This window comes from Crotalus tigris, unplaced genomic scaffold, assembly GCF_016545835.1.
Source record: "Crotalus tigris isolate CLP2741 ecotype Arizona unplaced genomic scaffold, ASM1654583v1 scf7180000020183.615534, whole genome shotgun sequence".
Lineage (NCBI taxonomy): Eukaryota > Metazoa > Chordata > Lepidosauria > Squamata > Viperidae > Crotalus > Crotalus tigris.
In genome coordinates, this window is record NW_024097896.1 from 392,818 (window position 1) to 420,756 (window position 27,939).

General features: G+C 36.8%; 1 protein-coding gene across 2 annotated transcripts in view; it reads right to left on the reverse strand.

The window, feature by feature from the left end:
• The window catches only part of SRGAP3 (SLIT-ROBO Rho GTPase activating protein 3), a 211,044-nt gene that overhangs the window by 50,441 nt on the left and 132,664 nt on the right, over positions 1–27,939 (reverse strand). For both annotated transcript variants that reach the window (XM_039365764.1, XM_039365763.1), the window contains exons 3-6: positions 26,495–26,657; positions 12,561–12,623; positions 6,369–6,554; positions 1,097–1,225 (exon numbers count right to left, since the gene is read on the reverse strand). In XM_039365764.1, coding sequence (XP_039221698.1) covers positions 1,097–1,225; positions 6,369–6,554; positions 12,561–12,623; positions 26,495–26,657 — 541 coding nt within the window. The remainder of the gene's footprint in view (positions 1–1,096; positions 1,226–6,368; positions 6,555–12,560; positions 12,624–26,494; positions 26,658–27,939) is intronic.

The window sequence follows — 27,939 nt, forward strand, 5'->3', positions numbered from 1 at the left end:
CAGATCATCTTAGAGGTTGTCAGCGTATTGGCTGATAAGAGTCATCGAAGACTTGATGATGCATAACATTCAATGATACAATTAATGATTTAGAGAAATAATTAAAGGAAATTAATTTTCAGCCATTTAAAACATTGCACACATTTGAGATTAAAGATCATTGTTTTTATTACTTTTTAATGCCTTGTGTTTATCTAGAATCCAATTTGTATTTCACCAGCAAGATGATAACCCTTGTTGCAAGTTATAATTTGATTCAGTGCATGTTTAAAGTTGGCAGAAAACTTATTTGAAATGCCTGATCAAACGAAAGCATGAACGTGTGTAGTGTTCTAATTCTGAACTATCTGCAGACTTTCAATGAGCTACAAAATAAAGGATTTTAGATGCAAAAATCCTACTCTCCAATAATCAATGAGACAACTCATATCTTATTTTTCATTGTGGATTTTAAGAATATTTTGGTAGTTTTGTGGGCAGTTCACAAATTAAAGTTTGATCTACAAAGTTGAGAAATAGTACCTAGCATTAGGAATAAAGGTTATCTTTCTTATTTCCTGTAAGTGTCTGTCTTAACAACCCTAATTTAAAACTTCCACTCTTTTATCTTTCTTCCAATACATAACAATTATTACCCTCAGTTTTGTTTGGACACTATTATCACCTCTCTCTGTTCTTGCTTGACAGCATTTATATGTGCTAAACTCAGTCTTCATCTGCCTTGGCTCAAATTGGTCTCTCACTTCACCGTAATCAGTTGGAAAAAAAGTCATAGTCAGTATAAAACATTTTGATAAATAAAAGATATAAATGAACGTAGAACTGTACAGCTCCAAGCATCTATGACCTCTCTAAATCTATCAGTAGCTGAAAACCCTGCATGTCTGAATATCTTTCTACTTCTATTGCTTTTAAGAAACCACTGGGAGAGGGAAAGCATCAAGATATGAATCCATAGACAAATAGGTCCTACATGCTAAATACATTAGCAATTGATCATAAATTAAGACAGCATCACTGCATGACCACAGTCTAGAATGCAATCATTTTCATTGGAAATGACATTGTTGTAAAAGAGAATCACTTTGGTACTCACATCAATTAGATCGGAAACATCATGGATGTAGTATTTACTGACTGCTGCATTTGTGGCTGCAAGGTTCAGCAGATAATCATTCCTAGCTTTAGTGCACTTGAGCTTGTTTTCAGAATATTTTGCTTGCCTCTGAAAAACAAGATTCAAACAAAATGTATTCAGTTTCCCAATCCTATTTTATTTTTTCCCAAATTCAGGCTCTTAGAACATAAACATATCGCATTGGATCAGACTAAGCACATCTAGTCCAGCATTCTGTGGCCAACCATAGGTCAGAGGGAAGCCGCCAATCAAAGCGTGGGAATAGCAATTCCTTTCTGCTGTGGTTTATTGAGGCCATGCCATCCCTGATGTTGGGGTTATATATAGCCATAATGACTGATAGCCATTGATGGCTTTATACTGTATGAATTTTTAAAGAGAAGCACTCTGTACTGATGTGCTAGTTACATTTTAATGAAAAAAAAACCCCACAGGATAATTTACAACTGCTATTTTTTCTGAATATAGAATTCTTTATTAGTATAGAATTCTTTATTGGCCAAGTGTGATTGGACACAAGGAATTTGTCTCCGGTCCATAAGCATAAGCATATTTCTGGCACATATTTCCAGTAGAGTTAACTACTTGACACGCAGGTTTCAATTTTTGTACTATGTATATATAAAGTACAGCTTGAACATTTGTCACCACATCAAGAAATGTTTGGCAGCCTCCCCCCATTAAGTAGTAAGCAAGGTTTAAAGCTGTTTTAGAATTCAAATATAGCTGAGATTTTTTTTTCTGCAGAGTTAAGATAATAGCATCCAGCATAGTGCACCACTGTGTATATCAGTGTTTCCCAAACTTGACAATTTTAAGGCATGAGGACTTCAACTCCCAGAATTCCACAGCCAGCAACGCATGCCTTAAAATTGTCAAGTTTGGGAAACACTGGTGTATATCATCTGCTTCTTTCTGCTTCTTTCTGAAGACATATTCAAACATTCAATGAATAATCATCCACCAAAATATAAAGAAAAATAAAAAATAAAGCATTATTATGAATAAAATGAACAGGAAGAAAACAAATAATACAAACTGGAAGTGAACATATAAATAAAGAAAAAGAATCAATTAAAAAATAATAGCAACATGTTTTGGCAACCACTTTCCTTGCTGCTGAGACAGTAAGTTGCAAAAATGTGAATGGCACCAGTAATTATGGCATGCTAATTCTGCTAAGAAATCAGATTTATCCTCCAGTAAAAGCCACATGGCATCAATCGATTCAGCGTTAAATCTCTTCTCCTTAGACCCAGTTGGTCAGGATATGATTTTATTTCTGTAGCTATGACATACATATCCAAGATATAGTAATTCTGATAATTAAAAAGTTGTACAACTATTTAATTTTAAATCATTATAGCACATTATTTCTGAAATCAGTACATACATCAGTGATGGTTTATATCCAGGAAGCTTGTAATCACTGATGTGCATGATGTTTTATAAGATCTACCACTTATCTCAAAAAATAAATTCTCCCAACTACTGTCTTATGAACGCCCCATAGGCCTTGTAGAAGCAGGTAAAAATTCAGTTGTTTGGAAAGGGTGTTAGACCCAATATTCCCCTTTTTTGTAAGTGTTTGTAGTTCGTTTAAGGAAAATTAATATAAATATATTTTATTCTCATTGTTAAGCAGTACACAATGCTTTTCTTAATACAGTTAACATAGCAGAAGTTCCAGTTTAGGTAACTGTTAATATACATAGGACTTTAAAAAATATCCAAGCATTTTTTTTCTCTTTTGCCATTGGTGCTTGGGGAATTATCAGGGGTACTATTAGATGTATAACTGGATAAAAGAAGTTGCTGCAATCTATACATTTGCACATATACATATACACATACATACAATACTTGTTTTTAAGAAGAAATACAAATATTTTGAATATCCACCCTCAATATTTCTGTCCAGAATGACATTCGTACAGATAAAGGGATCTATTGGAGTAATTGGTTTGCAGGGCATATGGTCTACCACTATATGACAACTGCTTGTTTGATATTTTCATTTGATCAATAGCTGAAGTGTCAGAAACATTGGCTCTGCTCATTAAATCAGCCTTTCGTGAACTACAGACATAAAAGGCTCTTTTTAATGTACCCAGCACTCTTCTTACACCCCTTGGCCACCATTATACAAATACCAGTAAGTAAAAACAAAAGTTAAATAAGATAAGGAGTAAAAGACCAAGACATAAATCTCTGTTTCTATCTGTTTGACTCTTCTCGGATGCAGTTAAAGATCTCTTTGCTTGTATTTTAAGAATTGATAGAATCCTGAGGAAACATTTTCATTTCTGATAATTTCAAGATAGAAATGATTCAGAATAGGAATAGGAGTAGGAGTAGTAATAGAATCGAATTGAATTGAATTAAATTGAATAATGAATATCATTTCTGTAATGCAATCTATTTCCTGCCATGATAATTTTTTGTTTTTTGGAGTACTTGCAAGAAATTTTAAGACAGAAAAACATTTACAAACATTACTCTCATTCAGGAATATGCAAAGCTGTCTGATTAACAGTTCCCTAATGCTCCCCTGCTCTGTCTATAGACATAACCTTTTCACTGTGATTGCTATATTTGCCATTAGCAAGTTGGCACCTCAGAGCAGCTCACACCAGAACAGCTTATTCTTACCTCAGAACAGCTTATTCTAACTTGATGTTTTCCAGATAATTTGGAACTGAAGTCCAAATATCCCAAGTCACTGGGGAGTTCCAGCCCATTTTGTAGGCATCAATATGAGGAAGACTGCTACAAAGCAATATCCAGATCATGATACAGAACAAACTTAATTCAGAACCCCAATTTAGACTCTCACACACTGGCCCAAAGGCCGTTTTCTTCAACCAGTTGACCTCTGATCATGGTGCAAAGACTACTGGTTCAGATAGCATTCTACTATAAGCAACTCTTCCTGGTTTCATTATCAATCCACCTTAGAAGAGGTTATGTTATGAGTCAGCTCTCTCTTGTTTGTTTAAAGGCACTTATGGTATAAATGTAGGCTGTTATTTTTGTTATGAATGTAACTGTTACTCTGTTGCTTCAACTTTAATTACATATATTGGGTATGTAAGCTGCTCAAAATCAATATCGGTTCCAGCAGCATATAAACCCAGTAAAGTAAATATAATTAAAAGGAAACAAATTATATATAAAAATTATTTATATTAAGCAAGGGCATTTTAAAATGCAAGGGCATTTATTTTTCAGTGTGAAGATAGCTGTAATTCTTTAAAGTAGTTTCTGTAACACTAAGATTTTCCAAGGATATTTCTTCTTTATTGCTAATATACCTGATTCAAAGGAAAAGCATTGTGAATTATAACTTATTAGACATAGTAGCAATTATTATCAGCCTTAGATCATTATTTTGTCTGCAATGTCATTGCCAGACATCTGATTTTTTTTTCTTTTTACAGTCCTGTAATCCCTTAATTCGGGGTAGAGTCAGGATGACTGAATGGAGTTTGAGTGTTTTCTGACCGGATACCCTTCCTGATGCCTATATGAAGTTTGCAGCAGATATTTTCACTTCGAGCTCTGAGAAAGAAACATCTGCCACTACCCAGGATCGAACTCTTAATCTTCTGAATGGGAGGCAAGCATCTTTACCACTAGACCATCATGCCACTCTCAGAAAGACATCTGATAAGCTTTTTAAAAATGTCTGGCATGGAATGGAATGGAATGGAATGGAATAGGAATAGGAATAGATCTTGGAGGTCTTCTTTTTGGATAGTCTTCAGGCCCACCATCTGTAAGGCTGAAGTTTTTATGTGGAGAGCAGAGAGACTTTTCATTAGAGATGGAAGATCCAAGGAGAATCCAGCCATAACTGAAAGTCCATAACTTTGAGAAAATACTCTAATTCATACTTAGAATATGGCCATGCATGCTCGTTGCTCCACAATCCAGCACAAGATGCTTCTTTTGCTCTTCAGTCTTGAAAGACAATCAGTGGCTCTCTCAACATTAACTGCTGTTGGCAGCATGGGAAGAAAAGTGCACAATAACATATAGTGTTTCCTAGTCCTTTCATTTCTATGGTTTGGCAAGGCAAGGATGTAATAGTTAGGCAATAACTGAAATATTTCTCACATCTAGCTAATAGGGAAAAAGAGTTCCCAAACTGAGAATGCTCTTCAAGTCCAAGGCTCATGATTTTTTTTTTAAATGGTCAACTGCACATCTGTTACTCTGACTAAATCTGGATTGCTGGAATGCTGCCTGCCTGCCTGCCTGAATTTTTCTATGCATTTTCACTTAAGATCTTGAGACTCCTATATATTAGCTAGTCTTTTTACCGCCTGTTAGCTGTGGAAAAGCGCCAGAAAGACGGCACATAGCTGAGTTTTGAGTCAGGCAGGCACCATTTAACAGGAAGGAGAGCCTGGGGGTAAATTGTGGAGCATTTCCACAGAGAGGGGTACATTACCTCATCAAGACCTGATGTGCTGAACCGTTAAGGAGGAAAGAACAACCTGTCAGGGAGAAAACCTTCAGAAAGAGAGATAAAAAAAAAAAATCCAACAGAAGCAAAACAGCTTTTAAGGTTTTTTCTTAGGCTAAGATTCTTAGAACCAATAATCATTTATTAATATTATTTGTTAGATTTATATCCAATCTTTCTTGACCAACACACCTACCTTTAATTTTATCTCCCCCAAACCCTATGAGGTTTAGTTAGGCTGACAGAGAAAAAAGAATAGCACAAAGCCACACAATAAATGTTCATGACCAAAGGGAGACCTGTCTTTCTCCAATAGCAAACTAACATCTTAACCACTATGTTACACAGGCTGATTTAGACACTTTACTGTCTGTGATCAATTACATACTGTTTATGATAATGTTATTTATTTGTTCATTCATTCATTTATGATTTATTTATGCTCTGGGCGGTGTACAATTTAATCAATAAAATTAAGCATGAAATACAAAATATTACATCTACAATGTTGTAGAACACTGTATTATATATTCACATAATGTTTCCCCAACCTCTGCAATATAGTCCATAATGCACTGGAACTGGGCACCGCACTTTACTACTCTCCTTTAATCCCCTATTCATGTATCCACAGGAGATCTTCATCAATAGATCAATAGTGAAATGGGTGAGATAAGAACTAGCCACATCCCAACAATATATTCCTCTGTTCATTTTTGCCAATAGCCCATCACATGGAAAGCATGACATCCTACTCACCTTTTCCTTCATCTTCTCAATCTTCTTAACAGAGCTGCGGCGCTGAGGCCTATCTTCATGCCGCAGCAGGTTCACGCTGATGTCCCCTGCTTTGTTGAACTGCTTCTCTTCCTGCTTCTCAGCTTCCTTCAGCTTGCTTTCAGCACTGATACTCTCAGCATGATACATGTGATAGGTCTTCATCACCTAAGATGAGGAAAGAACAACCATGGGCATATGGGATGCATTTTTCATTCAAAAGTTAATGGAGGTGTATTAATGGTGGCTAGCTAATAAGTGTTCAGGATCTGTGATGGTACAAGAAATAAGAGACACCCCCCCCCAGAATTTTTTTAATATTATGTTTAGGGTTTTAATAAATGCATTATGACCCTTAAAAAGGCCTAAATTTCCATATAGATTATGTAGATGTTTTTCATGTGTATATGTATGAAAGAAAGAGGGGGAAGAACTTTATTTTAGATTACACAGATGTTTTTAACCTCAGCTGTGTATCAGATAAAAATGGTCAAAGATTTCAATCAAGTTCTAAATCTTTTATTAGTGTGGAATACCACTCAACCTGAATCTAACTCTCATACGTGCAAAATGCTGCACACTTTTACACTGGGTTTTAATTTGTTGGATGTGGCGAATTTTAAATCTTTCACAACAGAAACGTGTCTTTTCTTCACTTCCACATCAAAGCAGTTCTTGATTTGATATTTTTTCTGCCATCTTGTGTATTACTTAGATGAATTAATAAATGTAATATAGGCAATACTCATCATTAACATATGTACTATGTACTACTATGTTACAATGTTTATAGTGCGTGTGTATAAATTATCATACTATAAAAAGAATAATCCTATTCTTTTATAAGGTATATTTCTTTACAAGAAATGTGGACAAAATGTTAAGAAAATTGGGAGAATACATGCGAGGCAAAGTACATCAGAATTATATGCTTTTATGAATATTAAACAGGAACTTAATTCTCTTTTATACTTGAAACAGAATAGCCATATAAAGCAAAGATTTAGCAAGTGAGATCAAAGACCTGGTAAATTACTAACCATTATCTCTACTATAAAGACATCAAGGATAAAGTATTTAACTATTCTGACTCAATAAATCAGCTTTTAAAAAAATACCTTTGATTTTATAATACTGAGTTCAACATAACCGAGTAAAATTAATTATTTTTATAGAATACAGCACTTCCTAAGATTTCACATGAACAAGAGGCTAAAAGAAATTATAGATGCCATTAAATCTATAAAAACAAGAAAAGTCCTGTCCAGATTGTTATCCTATTTAGTAGCATAATAATGTATTTCTTTGTCCCACTATTATTAAAGGTTTAGTATTATACATTTTTAATAAAGTTTTCCAGCCTTCTTTCTTCAGTGAAGCTTCTATAACTGTGATTTTTAAGACAAATAAGGATCCAGCTGTCTGTGCAATCTATCATCCAGTTTTTTTCTTAAATGCTAATGTGCAAATATTGATTGCAACCCTGACTGCAGAGATTATTATCTTCAGTTACTTATCTTGCAAAATCTGATTTTATCAAAGGTCATCGCCAACCCTCATTGATCCTTATTCACAGGGTTTTTTTTCCTCATAGAATGCCCAGAACGGAGTTCCGGCACCTTTTTTGGATGGAACCTTATAGGGTAAGCAAGCCAGGTTGTATGATGTGTGTGAGTTCCGGCACCTTTTTTTTTTTTAAGAAAAAAAGCACTGCTTATTCACATGATAAACTTACACTCTCTGACAAGCCTAGTTTGAAACTGCAGAGGAATAATTTAGAAAGGTATATCAGGGGCAAGTAGCAATATTAATACTTTAAATCAGTTTTGTGCCTATCAATAACCTTTTCTAATCTGTTTTTACATAAACAATTAAAAAGTATCATTAATGTGCCTTGTCACAGGTTCCATTTGAATTTTTCTCACCCAAGCAAGACAGATGAATAACTACAGGTTTCATCTTTAAAAGATACCATTTATTGCTTCACAGATGAACATGCGGTGCTTAAGTTTTACAAACATAAAGACTTAATCCTATTTTTATACTTAATTCAAGCTACACACCAGATATCTCCCTATAAGCCTATTACCTTATTTATGGAGTTTTCAATGTTTCTCTTAGCTTGATGGACTGAGCTCATATAACATGTAATCTCTGCTTTTATTTCTGACTCTGCTCCTTTAATTCTGGGAAAAGTCTTTTTAATCTTTTCTCTCATTTTCACAATACTCTTTACATAGTCTTAGTCTATCTATTCATACTATAAGAGACCAATTTCTCCTGGACATTATATATGAGTGAGTCGTTTGGAAGTATAGTTCACCACAATTTATTTCAGATTGTAGACTGATTCTCCTTTCCCCGCACATCAGCAGACTCTACTTATTGCTGTCAGTCCCATAATAATTCAGCTCTCATCCTTGCTGTCCAATGTTGTTTTCTTCTTGGACAAGTCTTCTTTAGACAAACTGATACACTTTATCTCCTTCTCTAACACGCTTCATTCTCCAGCAGTGTCAGCAAGTCAGCAATACACATGCATGCCTTCCAGTCTTCCTTTCCTCTGACTTAACAACTAGCAAGTAGATGGAGAATATACAGGGTTTCCTGTTTGTCTAAATAGCTGTAAATCTATTGTCTAGGAAGAACCTATATCTTCTCAAGTCTTGGTATCTTTCCAATACATAACACAACTACAAATGTTGCACTTTTCCAGTCTATTATAGCTTTCTACATATATGTATGTACCATCTTCTATGTGGACTTTGTTCCACATGGATATTTGCTATTTGTAAGAACTCTGGAATAAAAAGTTATTAACAAATCAATGGCTCACAGGCTTAAGGGATATTGCATTTATTTATTTTACAGGTTCTATGTGCCATCCCAGTCTTGATGATGCACAATAGTACAAATGAAAAAAAGAAGAAAAGGAATCTAGATGTTCAGACTCTAGTAACATCAGCTTTAGTCAACTGTAATACACTTGATGTGGAATTGCCTTGGTCAATGAGAAACTTTCCTTTAAAAAAAATGGCACTTACCAAGTTATTAACTGAGGCTGTATGGACTACCTAATTTCACTATGACAGGGAATGAGGCATCATCTTCACTGGCTGCTATCCAGGGTCGATTGAAAGTAATAGATTTTTATTTTACTTTAAAAAAGAGCATTAGGTTATCCATGATCCTCGGAATGCATATGATTCTTGAATCCATTATTTTGGGATAAGGTTAGGGAGTAAATCAACCTTCTCAAAATGTTTTTTCTCAGATTGATTTAGAAACTACCAATAAATGGAGGCATAATTTCCTTTTTTTTTCCCCAGCAAAGTTTGTAAGGCTCAAAAGCTTTTTCAAATATGTAAATAAGCTTTATTTTCAAAACAACATATTAAGGCAGCAATATGTCTTATTGAAGTAGTCTATACAGTAGACAAGAAACTGGGAATAGAATAAAATTAAAGAAAGAATACAAAAGGTAACCATTTTTAAATAACTGCACATAAATTTTTGTAAGTGCATTTTTTTTTTTTTATGCTGCAGTAGCTTTTGGCAGAATCTTTCACACAAAAAACCCGAAACAGGACATTTTGGCTTAGAGCACTTCATGTTATGTAACTATCTACTCACTTGTCAACTGTAATTCAATCAATGTTCTAAAGGACTTGGCTGGATGTGCCTTAGCTGACATTTGGACTCTCCTCTGGGGTCTTTTCATTTTAGATTAGACCAGTGTTTCTGAATCTTGGTCAACTTGAAAATGTGTGGGCTTCAACTCCCAGAGCTCTCCAATCAGAAATGGCTGGGAAATTCTGGGAGTTGAAGTCCACACATTTTCAAGTTGACAAGACGCACTGGATTAGAAAGTTAATTTGAGTTAAAATCTATTACATTATTCTGTTGTCTTATGAAGTATGCACATACACTGGTTTTCTCCAATCCACACAATTAATATTTCCCTGCAAGAGCTATAAGTACAGTTTTAATACTCGTTATCTATTCTTAAGAAGAGCCTTAGTAAAGAATATTGTTTTTTGTCTCATTTGGTGTGCTTTCTCTACAATAAATACAAACACCAACTATATATTATTTTGTGTTGCAGAGACAGTGCATCATACTTTAGATACTTTAGGCTCTGAATAATATACACTAGTTCCTATGATGCAAATATTTCACATAATCATCCTATTAAATTGAAATAGGAAACACATTTTTCCACAGAAGCATTCAAAATTCAGGTAGGCATAGCATGCCAGATAATTCCCAAACAAAAACGTTGCATTCTCAGAATGCATAGTAACATGAAAAAGGTAACATACAAAGCAATTGTGAATCTAAGTTGAGAGTTTGCTATCTTAGATACAGTGTGGTTCAAAAACCCAGGCCTGAGATAATTCATCATCCATGATACTGTTCCACTTGCTACCAATTTTTTCCTTCTACAAAAAACATTCTCCTTGCCTAAGACAAGGATAACATTTTCCCAGTTAATGCCCTTAAATACCGAGTCGCTAAACAACACCTAAAAATATCTTAACACTTTATTTTTCAAGCATCCTGACATCAAATCATGATTTAAGAACTAATTTTTCTGTTTAGAAAAATATGCCACAGATAACACAACAAGAACTAGAGTATCCTATTGAGCGAATGGATTATTATAAAGATCAAATCAGCTGTGACAGTCATGCATAAATCTGAACTGTAACTCAGTTATCTTATTACAATTCTCATTCCTTTTTTTCTCACATATACAAAACCATTTTTTAAAAAATCTCTAAAAAATGCTGTTGTGTTTGCTAAATAGGTTTCTTTAAAGCAATAATATTTAATAAAGCCATGATATTTTGACAAGGTTTAAGAATTTTGTAGCTACACAAAAATTTTAGACCAGTGTATTTTGCTCATAATTATTACACAGAAGCATTGTTCGGGTAGAATATCAGTCAAAACTGGTTTATAAATTGAATTAAACTGTGAGGAAAAACTTTGAATGTATTGCTTGAACATCAATAATCAAAAATATACTGTAAACTGCAAAGATTGTTAAATGAATTTAAGATGCCCTGTTGAATGTAGATTATCATGAATAATCTAGTTGTAATTTCTAACTTTTTTGAATTGACTTTTTCCACTTTTTTAAACAATGACTCTCATAGGCTACTTATGGTTGCATCAGGATCTCAGAAGTACCACATTACTTGCATAGTCCAAGTTTTGGTTTACAAAACTTATGGATCACTTCCTTTTGGATCACTTAAATCCATTACAAAAGACCAGGAAGTCTCGCCAAGACCTTAGTTTGATCTAGTTGTGATTTTCATCTCCAAGAAAGTTGCAAAACACTTCAGTGAAAAATGAACTGGTCTGACCGCTGGATCTGTGCAACCAGCTCTTTCCTTGGCTCCCATCCATTACTTTAGTTTCCTCAAATAACTTATATTCACTCCAAATATGTTAAAATACTATGTTAAAATACTATACTAAGTTGTTTACCACCCAGCAGGTATACAATATATCTAAAGATACTTTATATCACTCTTCTGATTGCAGTATTTTCAATGTTGCTAATATTTACCAACACTTTATTGTATTATAAGCTACCCTAAGAAACCTATTTTGAATAGCAACATACCAGTGCTGACAATAAATAAATAACAAATATGGTTAGAAGAGGAGGAGGAATATTTAAACTATTTAAAATCAAGGACAGACAATGGTAGACCAAATTATAAACATGTCAGAAGAGCTATTTTAAAAAAAGAAAAGTATTGCTACTAAGTGCCAGAACATCAGAAAAGCTAAAATGGAAAAAGAATTGACCCAACGAGAAAAACATTCTGGAAAAATAAAGCCAAGAAATAAGATAAAATCGCTACTCCCATCTTTTACTGTAATAGATGATGCAATTTCAGACTGATCTACAAATCATATTGAAGAAAATCTGTTTTAAGGATTGAAATTCAATTCTGATATAAATAGCATCCTTTTCCCTGATGAATCCTAATTGCTTCAAATATATCTGGAAATTTTCAGAACTGATCACACTAACTCTGTATTAGCAGACCTACACACACACACACACACACACACACACACACACACACACATGTCATCATGTATATTTATTCCTGAATGTTATGACACAAGTCCCAGGGTAAAATTACTCACAGTGTAGAGTTCATTCGTAACCTTCAAGAGTTCTTCATGCATCTGAAGACCAATTTCCTTGCTCTGCAATAAAAATGAAAACAGAAAGCTGAATATATAAAGTTCCCAAGATCTGTTGTAAAGAAAAAAACCTGAATAAACATGCACTTTCAACATTCTTGAAGCTGCAGATAAACAAGGATTAGCACTGATCCTATAAAGCAGTGATCCTCAACCAATCATGTAAATGTCCACAGGTTATAGCAGGAATGGGCAATTAATTTTCCCAAGGAGCCAAGGAGAAACTGGACTTGTAATGGAGGGACGCAGCCCTGCCCCCATGGATGCCCCCCTGATGGCCCGTATCCCATAACATCAATGCCCCAGCACCCCACCAGTGCTGCTAATGCTGCCAACACTGCAGGCAGGACAGGGACAGCTGAAGGACTAGATGTGACATGTGTGTCATAAAATGCCCAGGGCATTGGAGAAGTCATCAAACTTTAAGCATTCAAATCTTTCCATCAATGATAAATATAACAAGAGGATGCCAGAACTATGTTCTTGGGGGAAAATGCACATTTTACTTCTGTCCTGTGGGATCCAGATTCTCTGTCAAAATTATCAGTGGTACTTTACATATAAAAGAATTTTCTGGTTAAAATGTAGGGCAGCTTCACTGTATGGCACTATAGGTTAAGTCTGTAAAAGTTGTAAAAGTTACCTTAAAAGACTTGTTTATATTCTTCACAGTGCCTAAGAACATTTTTGACATAATGTGTTAAATATAACTACAATGATTGGGATGAACAGAAATAAAACACCAGGAAGCAGAGGTGAAGGCAAAGGAAGAATATAGATAAGCAAAAGATACAGGTCCGGCAAGAATAAAATAGATCAAAAATTATGTATTTTAGATACAAGCTTCATTTTTCATGCCTTGATGTTACTTGGTTTGGTAATACCAACTTCAGAAAACAACAAGAACCCAACAGTTTAACTGTACTATTGCGGGATGGTGACACAAGGCAAGTACATCAATTGCGCAATAGATGATTTTGGGAAAGTGGAAACTTTTCTGAGTATATCAATTGATATAAGCAAAAGAGTGGATTTGTAGCTCCTTCCTCCCCAGTCCTAAAGGAGTGAGGATTCACAGTGTCATGATATAACACAAATCACATGAATAAGTTGACGTGTGTATGTGTATCACTGCATATTACTGTATCACTGCATATTACTGACACTGATACTGACCCACACACATGCAAAATTTGTTTTAATCAACCAAGAACCTAACTTCATTCAAGAAGCCAAAATTATAATTATAATACACACATACACAATTTCTGCTTTGATCATGCAAAATTTTAATTTCATTCAAGAAGCCAAAATTGTTCTATTTCCAGCAAAATATAGATTTATAAAATACTTGTTGCCATTGTTAGGATTTAAACTTGTTTCAATTATTCATACAACCCATACTTGCTCATATTGATTTTTATCTAAAATTTATCTAACAAATGCTCCATCCATATTTGACAAATATTATCCTTGCATGAGAGATTAATACAGATATAATTTCTAGACTTGTACCAAGTAAATTGAATGAGTTGCCCAGAGTTATTGACTTGGGTGGCACATAAGTATGGCTGGCAAATAAATTAAATATAGTAACAAGGCTGGCTAAAATTCAGACATCTATACATTTTTCTATGCCTTTTTTTTGACAGATTGAACAGAACAAACAAAAACATTATTTGATATTTCATTCCACGCTGAAAAATGTGTTCTGCTTGTATAAATCCATTAATTGGTATTCTGAATTAAAGGTTATGTTATCACTGCTATTCCCTTAACTGGGGACTAGCAAAGATAACATAATCCTCAGTCGTGCTATGGAGGATGAAGGAAATTCATATATGTAAAGGATGAAGCCTGCAATTCCATTATGTATTCCAGCCTTAAAGGAAAAAGGAGAACATTTGCATGAGTTCTTAAATTGCAAGCAGATGGAAAAAGGCCTCCTCCTGTTATCTCTATTCAAACAGTTTGCAACTGCTGTTCAGTGTCCAAGAAAATAAAGACACCACACAGATATCATACCCAAAATCTCAATATTTATTATAGATGGTGCTTCAACTCCCTCCCCCACGTTAAACTGTTTAACAGTTACAAGTGCTCTTTTACCCCCTTTTGTGAGTGCTGTTAATGTGAATGTGCCATGAGCACATTCCTCACATATCCACGACTTACATATGTGACTTTTAGTAAACAAAAGTGGGAAACCAACATAAAAGCAAAAAAAAAAAAAAAGCCTGTCCTTTCTCCTTCCCACTCCCATGTAAGCCTTTCATTGTTGGTAGTTTTTACATGAAGGAGGGAAATCTGCTTTCCGCCCTGGCATTCTCAGTGCTTGGCCTAGAGCAGGGGTGTCAAACTCAATTTCATTGAGGGCCTCATCAACATTGCGGTTGCCCTCGGGGGGGCGGGGAGGCGGCCAGGGTGGGTGTGACCTACTGGGTAGGCGTGGATGGAGTGGGTGTGGCCTACTGGGTGGGCATGGCCAGCTCTACATCGTTCGCATCAAGGGTGCCTAGGGGGGCCTGGGCAGGAGTGGGACAGATCTGAGGGTCTCTGGCAAAAGGGAATGGGACTGGGGCAAGCACCAAGGCATGGTCCATTTCTTCATTCTTCACAAAGGGTGACACCTCCCCAGCAGGCACCCAGGGGACGGGGCCAACACAGCAGGGGTTGGTTCCTCGCAGTTTCTAGACGGCCTTGTGGAACTGAATGCATTTCAGCATAGATGGCCACCACAAAATTGTACATTGGCTCCTGGCTGGCCTGGGCCAGGGCCAAGGCAGCGGGGGCCATTCCCTCACTGTTTCCAGGATGGCTTCACGGGCCACATGAAATCACTTTGCGGGCTGCATCCGGCCCCTGGGCCCTGTGTTTGACATGTCTGGCCTAGAGGACATCTGGAAGGGAAGAGTCATGAATAAGAAAGGCTCAACCAGGTTTTTCTGTGCTTTCAACCAAATGGTCCAGCTTGTTAATTACAGCACGTTGACTCATATGACTCAACAGTTTGCGGGGTGGAGGATAAGGGGTGGGTTTAAAATAATTTAATGTCTAGTCCTTTTTTATATTTTATACAGAAAAATGCCAATCTTTTCTTGGTTGAAAACAAAAAAGAACAAATTTGCACTGATAATTCAAGAATACAATGGTGGGATACTGCTTCATAGGTGGAAGCACCGTATTTCCTAAAGATTACTTCTAGAACTATTCAGGATCATCTTTTTTTCTGGGTAATTCATTCTAGATTTTCTAATAGTGGCAAATGTGAGTACTATAAATCTAATGAACCACAGTTTCATCACATAAGAGTGCCTATATGTATGTGTATACACATGCCAAGAAACCCACTTCTATCAAAAAGTCTGAATCTAAAAACCATTGAATAAATATGGCTTGCTATCAAGTAAGATATGTAATCTGCCAGATGTTACCAAATCACTACTCCAAAACAATTGTCAGCATTACAATCAATGGAATTAGGATGCTGTGGATGAAAACTATCAACATCTGCATGATCATACATACCCATCCCTATTATAGGATAAATGCTATGGAGAAAAAATTAGATGAAAAGAATCGATCCCTAATCAAAATGATTTAATCAAGCCAGGTTTTTTTCATTTATCATCATTCCCTGAGTTATTGAAAATAAGTACTCATCACATGTCAGAAAGGAAGCTAGAGAAACTTAAAATTGGAAGAAGCATACAATATATTTCTTCATAAATATGTTGTGTTTTAGGTTCCACCAGATCTGAAAATATTCCATTATTGACTTTCAGAAGGGTTGCATTTCCCCATTTGAGACTTATCACAATCTGGGAACCCTTTTAGACTATCAGTTCCTGCTCATTAAGCAGGTGGAAGCCATGAGCACAGTGTTTTACACAAGGGCATCTGGTGTGCCCGTTCGGGGTTCCTGGACTGGGAAGACCTCTATGCCCTGTTTGCCTCACATTTGGACTACCGTAATGCACTCTTCATGAGGTGGCTTTGAAGACCATCCAGAAGTTACAGATAGTCCAGAACAAAGAACAGCAGTGAGGGATGCACTATATTAGACACATAGAAGCTTACTGCTTTTTCACGGATTGCCAATTAATTTCAGTGTGCCGATCCAGCAGACTGGATGTACTCCAGGTCCCATTGATTAAAGAATGTCATCTTTCAGGATGCAGAAAGCATGCCTTCTCTGTTGTAATGCCTGCCCTCTGGAATTTATGTGGCTTCCATCCTTAAGTCATTTAGGAAATTATCAAAAACCTAGTTATTCTTCTTGAGCATTTAGAGACAAGGTTATTGTAGTACACACAATCCCCCACCCTTTCTTCCCCTTCGTTTTGTTTGATTTGGAGATGATCTATTTTGATTTGGTTTTGGTATTTGTGCTGTTTTACTGAGTTCAATTCTATATGTTGTTGTTTTTTTAAGTAAGCCACCCAGAGTAATTGAGGAATTAGGCAGCCCGTAATCTAAATAAACAAATACACAAATAAAATATGAAAAAAAAAACATCAGTCAAAGGACACCTTGTTTGACTGTGAGCATGACAGCTCCTTTGCAAATAATTTCGGGGCCTTTTTGTTTTTCTATAAAAGAATACTGTGAGGAAGAGAAAGGCAGTAATTAGGGTGCAGAAATATTTTCATTGCCAAGATCCAAGATGTTTCCTAGTGTGTAGCTTCAGTGTTTAGTTCTCAAATCTACTCTGCCATAAACCTTTCCTAAAAAAAATTGCTACTGCACTAGGGAGGAGTTTTATTTAACAACAAACCACAACCATTAGAGGACAAAGGCCCTTTGTCGTGATAGCTTTACATGACCATTTCAACAAATCAGTGTCGCTTCTAAACAATAGAAAGAAGTTGAGAGACAGGTTTATACCTCCCTGAGCCACACCATCAACAGAAAAGTAAATGCTGTTTGAGTACACTAGATCAGGGTAACTAATGAAAAGCCCTAGGCTAGGTGCCCAAGAATAAATCATGTCTTTCAGGCAAAGGTTTTTATAACAAATGCCCCAGCTTTTGAAAGATGAGACCCTCTGATCCATCAGCAACCCAATCCCGAGAGCCTAATAATAATAATAATAATAATAAAACTCTAGACCTGAATCATAAATCCAAAGTCAGCCAGTAGAAATTCCTAACTACTATGCAGTTCTGGTTTGACCCATGGCTTTCATAGGATGTTATTCCACTCAGAACAGTAACATAATGCGATCACTGTACTATTAGACACAGGCTTCTCTAGCAAAAACAGAGTTATGATATCATAAAACAGGTTATGCTTTATGGCTGCTGAAGGAAAGCAGACCAGGAAATTCTAGTAGTAACAAAATGTTGTTTGTGAAAGAGGAAAAAAAGTTATTTTTGCTAGGTAACAAGAGCTGAAGTATTTTTCAGAGTTATGGTCAATTATAGAATTATCCAAGGAATAGCTAATAATTTTTTTCCTATTGTTTCTGCTCAACCCACCAGATCTAGTAGGAAGGTCATGCTCCAAGGCCCCTTTATTCAACAATAGCACCTTGTTGGATTCAGAACGAATTCAATGCCTGCCTTATGGAACATTTTTCTCCTAAAGATCCAGATAACCCTTTTGTAAAACCCCAAATATCACACAGAGTCACTGGGAGTCAAGCAGCATATAAATTTAATTTAAATTTAATTGATGGTGGTGGTAATGATGATAGCAATAACCTGGCTATTCCTCTGGAGTTTAGGCAAATTCTGTTGTTGATGTCATTTTTTGATTGGAAAGTATCATTAGACTTAATAGGTTATTGTTTTTAATTGTTAGGTTCTTAATCCATATATACCATTGAGAGTTACCAATATGGGATGGGCAGCCATATAAATTATTTAAGTAAATAAAAAAATAGATGATTAACTGGACTACTTTCAGAAACAAAGAAAAGATTCTGTTTAAATAATAGAAATAATGGATTATATGAATTAAAACGGATATGGTTCTCAACGCAGTTTTCCACGAGCAACTCAGCTACACTTATCAAACTCCCTGTCCCCACCTTACTTTTTATATTCTCTTTGAGTGTGCATGTGCATGTATGTAAAAAGGTATTCAAGCTTTCTTAATTCCAAGAATGTATTTGGCTCTATATGATCTCAATTTTGCAAAAGCCTATAAATCTTCTCACAAAATTCCAAACATCAGTTCAACATGGTTAGGGATCCCTGAAATAAAATATGGATTCTCAAAGTCCGGAACAACTGTCCAATTAAAGATAACATCATCTTCTTCTTCTTCTCCTTCTCCTTCTCCTTCTCCTTCTCCTTCTTCTTCTTCTTCTTCTCTATCCACTGCAGGATGAAGGCCTCTTCCGCATGTTTCCAACCAATACGGTACTGAGCTTTCTTTTGCCAATTGGGCCCACAATACTTGCTGATGTCATCAATCCATCTTGTTTTAAATCTCTTTCGTGGACACTTTTTATCAAATGGAATCTATTCTATGACTGCCTTGGTCCACCTACCATCAGTTCTTGCTATGTGACCAGCCCATTTCCATTTCAATTCTAATAAGATCAATATTTCATAGCTCTTTGTCAGAACTAAATGAACCATTTTTCCCTCTATCAATGTTTCACTTGTACTGTATAAATCTTTTGAAGACTTTTGCTAGAAATATTTTGTTCCAGAAATATTAATGGGAAATTTATAGCACATTTTACCCTACTGAAAATATGAATCCCGACAAGATCACATTTCTTTAGATTGAACTCAAACATTTAAACTCTGGCAGTATGGATTGAAAGTTCAATCCACTTATATTCTATTAACCTTTCTTATATGTTACATCCTTCCTCTTTTGTAAAACTATAGGAATCAGAAAATGATTGTTCTATATTGTTATACCAGTGCTAATGAGAAGAGCTAGGGGCTATTGATTAATCAGCTATCATGATAAGGACAAGACAAGAATCATCATATATTCCCAGGCCCGTATCACAAGATTCATAACTTTGCATGATTGGATGCCTATCCATATGCAACAGACCAGCAATGGAACAGACAGGCAGTAACCATTATCCAAAGGCTGACAAATTTACTTATCCAATATATTCACTTATATTTGACTTATTTTTAAACAAGAGGGGAAAAAATCACCTTAAAGGTTTTTTTTCATTGTACTTCTTGGATGCTGCTAAATTCTGCCATACAGTTATTAAAATTAGGCTGGAACTGACATCTCCCAAGTAATTTTAGACTTCTGCCATTAAGCTTTGGTTAGCAACAAAGCCTTGTACAATACTGTGATTTTTGCTGTTAGTATTTAGGTCATTCTGCACTCAATTTCTAGATCCTTTTAGTTTAGTTTAGTATTAACAATAGTATGAATGGTTCTTTTTTCTAGTCTAACATCCATTCAGGTCACCTCTCAATTAAAGTACAGGTAATCATTGACTTACAACCCAAATGAATATTTGGTGACTGTTTGAATGACTTATGACCGGTTTTCACACTTATGACTACTGCAGCACCCCCATGGTCATGTGATCAAAATTTGAATGCTTGGCAACTGGCTCATATTTCATTGCTAAGTGAGACAATTCTTAACTGAGTTTTGCCCCATTTTATCGCCCCTTTCTTGCCACAGTTGTTAAGTGAATCATTGCAGTTCTTAAGTTAGTAACTCGGTTGTTGAGTGAATCTGGCTTCCCCATTGACTTTGCTTGTCAGGAGGTCACAAAAGGTGATCACATGACCCTAGGATATTGCAATCGTCATAAATATGAACCAATTGCCAAGCATCCAAATTTTGATCACGTGAACGCGGGGATGTTGCAACAGGCAAAGTGTGAAAAACGGTCACTTTTTTCAGTGCCGTTGTAACTTCAAACAGTCACTAAATGAATGGTTGAATTTGAGGAATACCTGGTGTTCCTCATATTCTCTTTTGCATAAGATAAGTATATTGAATCTGTTCTCATAATCTGATTATATAATCCCTAACCCTAACCCTGCCTAAAAAAATCTTACAGAATGAATTCATCTTTTTATTCCCTGGAACAAAGGCAGATGGTGGATCTTCCAACCATCACGAACTAAAAACGATTCTTACATGGATCAATTACGGATGTGTTCATATCTTTCACTGTTTATGGTAACTGTTTTTATTTACACACTGAAAATACCCATTTGCAATGGGAAAAAATCAGCAGCTATTACCATTTCTACCCCACAAGATGTCACAACCTGTTAATAACCCAAAGGAGGAAATTAAAAGTGACATTTTTGAAACCAAATGTTACTCCAAATTACAATCAGGGAAAAAATTCAACAGCTGCAAAACAATTAGGACTGTTCCTAATCTTTAAGGAGCCAGCCATTCCATAGCACATATTATTAAAATGGATTTGAGAGTAATCTCTGCAAATTGGATAAAATTCTAGAAAACTTATTTCAAGAAATATTCTTCCATTACCTGAAGCAGGGACAGATGCCTCATTCAGGCAATCATTTTGAAGTGTCAGGTGACTTCCATCCCCTACAATTTTCACATGATATACTAATTCTGCTTGTGTGCTGTATTCTTATTAAGTTAGTTCAGGTTAATCGTCCTGGCTTAAAATACAGTGGGCAGATCATTAAAACTACATAGGATATAATTTCAAATTTAAAAGGCTAACTGTTCTCAAAATATTTCTTTTTATAAAATCAAGACTTTTTTTGTCATAGGTATCTACTTGGAAGCTTTTGGTTTGAAAGATGGCAAATCTTGCCCTCACTGACCAGCATTCGGCCTGCTGATATTTTAATGTCAAGCAGTAATGCCACGATATGTGCTTTCTTTTCTTGTATGCTACCCAAATATAACAAAAACAGGTGATCCTTGTTTAACATCTAGTGTGCGTTTGCAGTTACGATGGTGATGAAAAAATAACTTTGCAAACAATCCTGGCATTTAAAACCTTTGCATGTCTATAAAGCAAAGGAAGGCTGAAATAAGATCATAAGCATAGCCATGATTTCACTTAGCAACCACTTCACTTAATGACTGGTTTGCTAGTCCCAATTGTTAAATTAGGACTATCTATATATGAATAGGAAAGAAAAGACTTGGAGTAATGCAAACTTGATTAAAGGAAAGAAAGGCTAGGTTTGTCAATATAAGGTGCTGTTGCACATTGGTAAATTTCTCTAATAAGAGCTTATTCCAACAACCACCAAGCCTTCATCTGTGGCATTAACTCATTATTTCCAGAGATATGAACTCTACTGAGATGTCAACCTCAAGAGAGATAGTGTGAACAGTATCTCAGACGCGTGTGCGAAAGTGAATAATGTAGCTTCAGCCTGATTAAAAGCCAGTGCTACATCCAGCAAGCCTCAGATGGAGTCAGGCCTAATATTACTTGCTTTTCAGTGGAGGAAATATTGTTAATACAGATCTAATCGACAAACCAGAAAATCTGCAATTTCAAACTACTTTCCCAAGAATTACTATTGAAGCGGGAATTACAATTATGCCTATAAATTTAATCAAATGAATGTGCCAGTAAATAAATGCACTTATATAGCCACACATTTTAAAAATAACTTTAGCTGGCCAACAAAGACAGAGATGAAAGCACAGCATGTATTTTTAAGAGCTTTAAAAGAGTTTTAAAATGAATTAGACATCTCACAGCTACTTGACAACATCAAAGAAGACATCCATACCAAGCTCCACTAACATTCCAATCCCATTGCCTGAAGGAAAAGCCAGATCTTCATGGACCTCTGAGCCCTCTGAGATTTGGAGCCATCTAATTTCACATGGGAGGTTGTTCCATAAGATGGCCACCATGAATGAGAAGCACACCTCCTGGGTCCCATTAAATGACATTGTTTTACAGAAAGGACCTGCCAAATTGGATGAAAAGGCAGCAACCATTAGAGACAGATGGTCTCAGAAGTAACCTATTCCTACTCCATGCAGGGATTTAAAGGTGACAGCTAACATATTGAAGTACAACTGGAAGCCTATGGGGAACAAATGCAGCACTCACAGCAGTGGGACTACGTAGGAGCACTGTGATGTACTCAAAATGGCACAGCCCGCTGTATTGCTGACCAGCTGCAGCTTCTGAATGCTTTTCAAGAGCACTCCTGAGAAAAGTGTGTTGCAATAGCTCAATTGGGAAGTGACTACGGCAGGGGTCTTCAAACTTGGCCCTTTTATGACTTGTGGACTTCAACTCCCAGAGTTGAAGTCCACAAGTCATAAAAGAGCCAAGTTTGAAGACCCCTGCACTAAGGCATGAACGATCCTGGATAATGCTATCCACGAACAGGTATAACTGATGCAATTCAAACTAAAGACACTTCTTGGATAAGAAGTGAAACATTTTCAAAGAAAAAAACCCAGAAAGTTCAAGTGCCTTTTGGAAAAACACTTTTGGGACAATCCTATCTGGGAAAGTACTGCCTCATCCAGAGTTAATGATACAAAATGTCCAGATCCAAAAGTCTTAACAACCCACAGCTATTCAGTCTTATTGGAGTAGAGTTGAAGTCTGTTATTCCCTATCTAGAGCTTCACTGCCTTCAGGTATTGGGAAAGACCTTGCCAGCATTGCTTGGATGACTTGGAGAGAGGTATACAACTGAATATCATCAATATACTGAAGATGCTTCACTTGTATTGATGAGTTCACCCAATGTTAAAAATAGGAATGGAAAGAGACTCAAATCTTTGAAGCACCTTATAAAACACAGCCCCAGGCCTAGATCTCTTACCAACAACTCAGAGGAGGCAAAAAAAAAAAAATCTTCACAAAACTGTACAGGGATCAGGGATACCATGATTGATAGTGTTGAAAGCTGCCAAAAGTTAAAGGAATTCCAAACCGAAGATGCCATCTCCATCACAAGCCTCCAGAGATCAAGTACAAGGAAGATCAATGCCATCTCAGGAGTATAATTGGATCTGAAAAAATATTTAATAATCCATTTCCTGCAGGGCCCTTTTTGAAATCCTCCAGGGCAGTTAGATCTAGTGATTGCATTTTAACAGCAGACAAACCACTGCTTGCCTTAAAGGAGTCAGAACTGTACCTTCTCAAAAGGAAACATTTTCCACCAAGGGAATCCAAGTTCATGTCATCTCTGGATCTAAAACATGGTCTTTGAATTAAAGATTCAAACAATGCCCAGATCAATGGATACAACAGCTGCTCAGTCAATTCTATAATTCTAAGCAAATCCAACAGATACCTAGAAAAGTCCTCAGAGAGAAACTGCAAACGTCCCCGTGGTCCCTCCTTACCCAGGAGTTACTTGCAATAGGATTCCCAGCAACAAGAGCAGAGAAATAAGTTCTCTAAGATAAACTTATTGATTAAATTCTTCCTCCACGCAATGAGGTGAGGGGGAGCTACAGAGAACTCCAAGGCTAACTGGCCACAACTGAGCCCAAAATTTCCACTGCTAAGCATGACGGTTGTTAAGTGAATTTTGCCCCAGTTTGCAACCTTACTTGCCACAGTTGTTAAGTGAATCACTGCAGTTGACCTTGCTTATCAGAAGGTCACAAAGGGTGATCACGTGACCCCCAGAACACTGCAACCATCATAAATACATGCCAGTTGCCAAGGCTTCAAATTTTGATCACGTGACCATGGGGATGCTGCAAATGTCATAAGTGTGAAAAAAGTCATAAGTCACTTTTTTTCAGTGCCGATATAACTTCAAAGGGTCATTAAATGAATGGTTATAAGTCGAGGACTTCCTGTAATGATGTTCTCTTCTAACTCCCAATCACATTCCTACTTCCTCAAGACAAAAAAGAAACTCTAGCATGTGACCTCCCACTATGTATCAGATAATTGATATTTTGACTCATGCCTGTGGAGGCCATCAGCTCCCAGGCTGCCTCCAATTCCCATTCCAGAGGAAGCAGGTTAAAGCCCCCAAACTGTTAGGCATAAATTCAGAGGCATAAATTCAGCCACAACCACCGAGCAGCTTAGGTAGGAAAGAACCCAAGCTGCTTCACTATCATTTCTGCTTAGATCAACCCTAATAAAAGTCAGCTGTTTAATATACCACTGCATTATATTCCTCTGAAGATTGTCGTAAGTTTGTCCGCCTCCTAACAAAGCTAAGTAAATGGAATGGGTATTAGCCAGCCTAAAGCATGACATTTTGCACATTTTATACCCACCCAGAAACAGGATCTCTTGCTTTCACCCTCATAACTTTTCAGTTTAACTTGCCTAGATAAATGCAGCCAACTGTGATGCTCGGGCAAAAGCAACTGATACTATTACAATTTGTTGTTATTTTAACCATTCGGTCATGTCCGACTCTTGGCGATTTTATAGGCAAGTGCTCTCCAGGCTCTCCTGTCAAGGACAGCTTCTTTCAGTTGTTTGATGTTCATCTTTGTATCAGTTTTGGTGTTATCAAGCCAGCCTGTTCTTTGCTTGCCCCTTCTTATTATTCCACCAACCAGGGGTAGGCAACCTTGGCTCTTTTATGACTCGTAGACTTCAACTTCCAGAATTCCTGAGCCAGCCCTGCTGGCTCAGGAATTCTGGGAGTTGAAGTCCACGAGTCATAAAAGAGCCAAGGTTGCCTACCCCCGCTGTTCTTAGCATCATTGACTTCTCCAATTTGAATTTGCACGCAGGACATGGTCAAAGTAAATCAGACATAATCTTATGATTTTGGCTTCTAATGATTTGTCTGGTTTTATATAATTCAGCATCTCTCTATTGGTTGCTCTGGCTGTCCATGGTATATTATTACAATAGAATACAGATTATTATAAAACAGAAAAGGCAAAATCAGTGAAGTGGCAGTTTATTATAATATTAGCTGTCAGTTATTTTCCTCCTGTGTTAAAATCAGTGGTGGGATTCAGCCAGTTTGCATCACTTCAGCAGAACTGGTAGCTAATTTTTTGTTGCCCAGGCCAGAATGGACTTCAGGAAGCGGCATCCACACAGAGAACCGGTTGTTCACATATTTGAATCCCACCATTGGTAAAATGGATATGTCAAGACCAGCAAAAAGCGAATATTAGGGAAATGTTATACATTTTAGGAATCCAGAATAGTCCACTGCAGAGAAACAAGAAGTCCTTTAATAGAACAAGACATGTCCAGGCAGATCTCCTTATTAGTAGGCAAAAAGTGGACAATTTAGCCTTCAAAGCTTCTTTCTTCTCTCTCCAGCATCATTTTGATCAATTCTCATTTAGTCCCATTCTTCTAACCTAGGGATGTCAAACTCAATTTCACTGAGGGCCGCATCAGCACTGCGGTTGCCCTCAGGGGACCGGATGGGTGTGGCCAGGGTGGGTGCAGCCTACTGGGTGGGTGTGGATGGAGTTGGGTGTGGCCTACTGGGTAGGTGTGGCCAGCTCTACATTGTTTGCGTCAAGGGTGCCAGTGAGGGCGTGGGCAGGAGTGGGATAGATCTGAGGGTCTCTGGCAGAAGGGGGTGGGACCGGGGCAAGTGCTAAGACATGGTCCACTGGAGGAGCCTCACTGTTCCTCTCAGGCCATGCGGGGGGGGGGGGGCTTGTGGAGCTAAGACTGAATGCGTTTCAGCATAGATGGCCACCACAAAATTGTACATTGGCTCCCGGCTGGCTTGGGCCAGGGCCAAGGCAGAGGGGGCTGTTCCCTCACTGTTTCCAGGATGGCTTCGCGGGCCACATGAAATCACTTTGCGGGCCGCATCCGGCCCCAGGCCTTGTGTTTGATATGTCTGTTCTAACCCATAACCTCCAGAGAAAAGATCCCATCAACATTCATTCTTATTTTTCTATATATATGACATGCAAACACAAAACTGAATCGGTTTTATGTATGACCCATCTGTTGCCAGAGAAGATGCAGTAAATAACGCATTTACCTTTTTAAACAGCCGAATAACATCCTCACTTATCTGGGAAAGTCTGACAATGACATTATTCATGAAGATATCATTCAACGTGGCATGGTCTCTGCTCTCTCTTCGGGTCTGTGTCAACACTAAATACCAGCAATTCACAGGAGAAAGAAGGTGTTGATCCTTCCTATAAGCAAAGAGGGAGGAAAAGTAGAAAAATATTTTTTTAAAAAAAATCCATCCACACGTGAGGGCATTTTCTTTCATCTCAATAGTCAAGATTTTTAGTGAATACACTCTGCTTTCACAAAGTTTGCCAAAAGAACAAAAAAGTGTCTTAATTCACATTTCCTGTGAATTGTACTTTTTCTGGATGGCTGCCTCAACCCATTACAGATCATTAGCCAATATGATGTTACAATTCATAATTGGAAGAAAAAGTACAGAATAATAATATGAAGTTGGTATTTAGAACTGGACAATAATTGTGCTCTTTCACATGAGCAATCCAATCTTATACATACTTATTTGAAAGCAACTCCCGTATTTTTCCCAAGCACAGCTCATCACAGGGGTGAGTCATAAGTAACTTTTTTTTTGAAGCCACTGTAACTTCAAACAGTCATTAAGCGATCAGTCATTAAGTGAAAACTACCTCTAAGTAGAAGGGTCAGAGGGAAAAAAATTCTGCTGCAAGATTGAATTATGTAACATATACATTTCAAAAACCTCATTTCAGACATAAAGAAGCCTTTATATGGAGAAGAACTACACCACATCATAAATCTGTACATTTTCTCACACAGTACAATATAATAATAGTAATAATGTTTTCAAAATATAAGACACCTAATTTACCATGATACAGCCCGCTGAATAATGAGTTCTTTCTTGTTTTTATGGACCACATATCTACCCCAGTAGCATGCATAGGGCTTTCCTATTTTATCAACACAATTCCTTTTTGAGGAAGTCACGCTGAGAAACGACTGCCACAAATCCTTGAAAATTAATAGCAAGGCATTATTATTGTGACTTATTCTATTATTAGAATAAGTCACAAACAGCACTCTTACTATTTTCTTTCTCTAAATATTGAACAAGACACTTTGAAACTTGCTACAAATCTCTCTCCATTAACATTGCATTTATTGACAAAATAGCCTTAGAATTTGAACACTGGAATCCAAATGTAATACTATGTTCTAAACCAGGTATGGCAAACGATGGCCCTTTTATGAACTGTGGACTTCAACTCCCAGAATTCCTGGCTGGCTCAATTGCTGAATTCTGCAAGTTGAAATCCACAAGTCATAAAGGGGCTGTAGTTCCTCACCTCTGTTCTGAAGTACTAACGATAGCTGATGTTTTATGGAATTGCTTACAGATAAGGGATGGGTTATGAGAAGAAGAGATACAGATAGTCCTCCACTTATGACCACAATTGAGCCCAAAATTTCTGTTGCTAA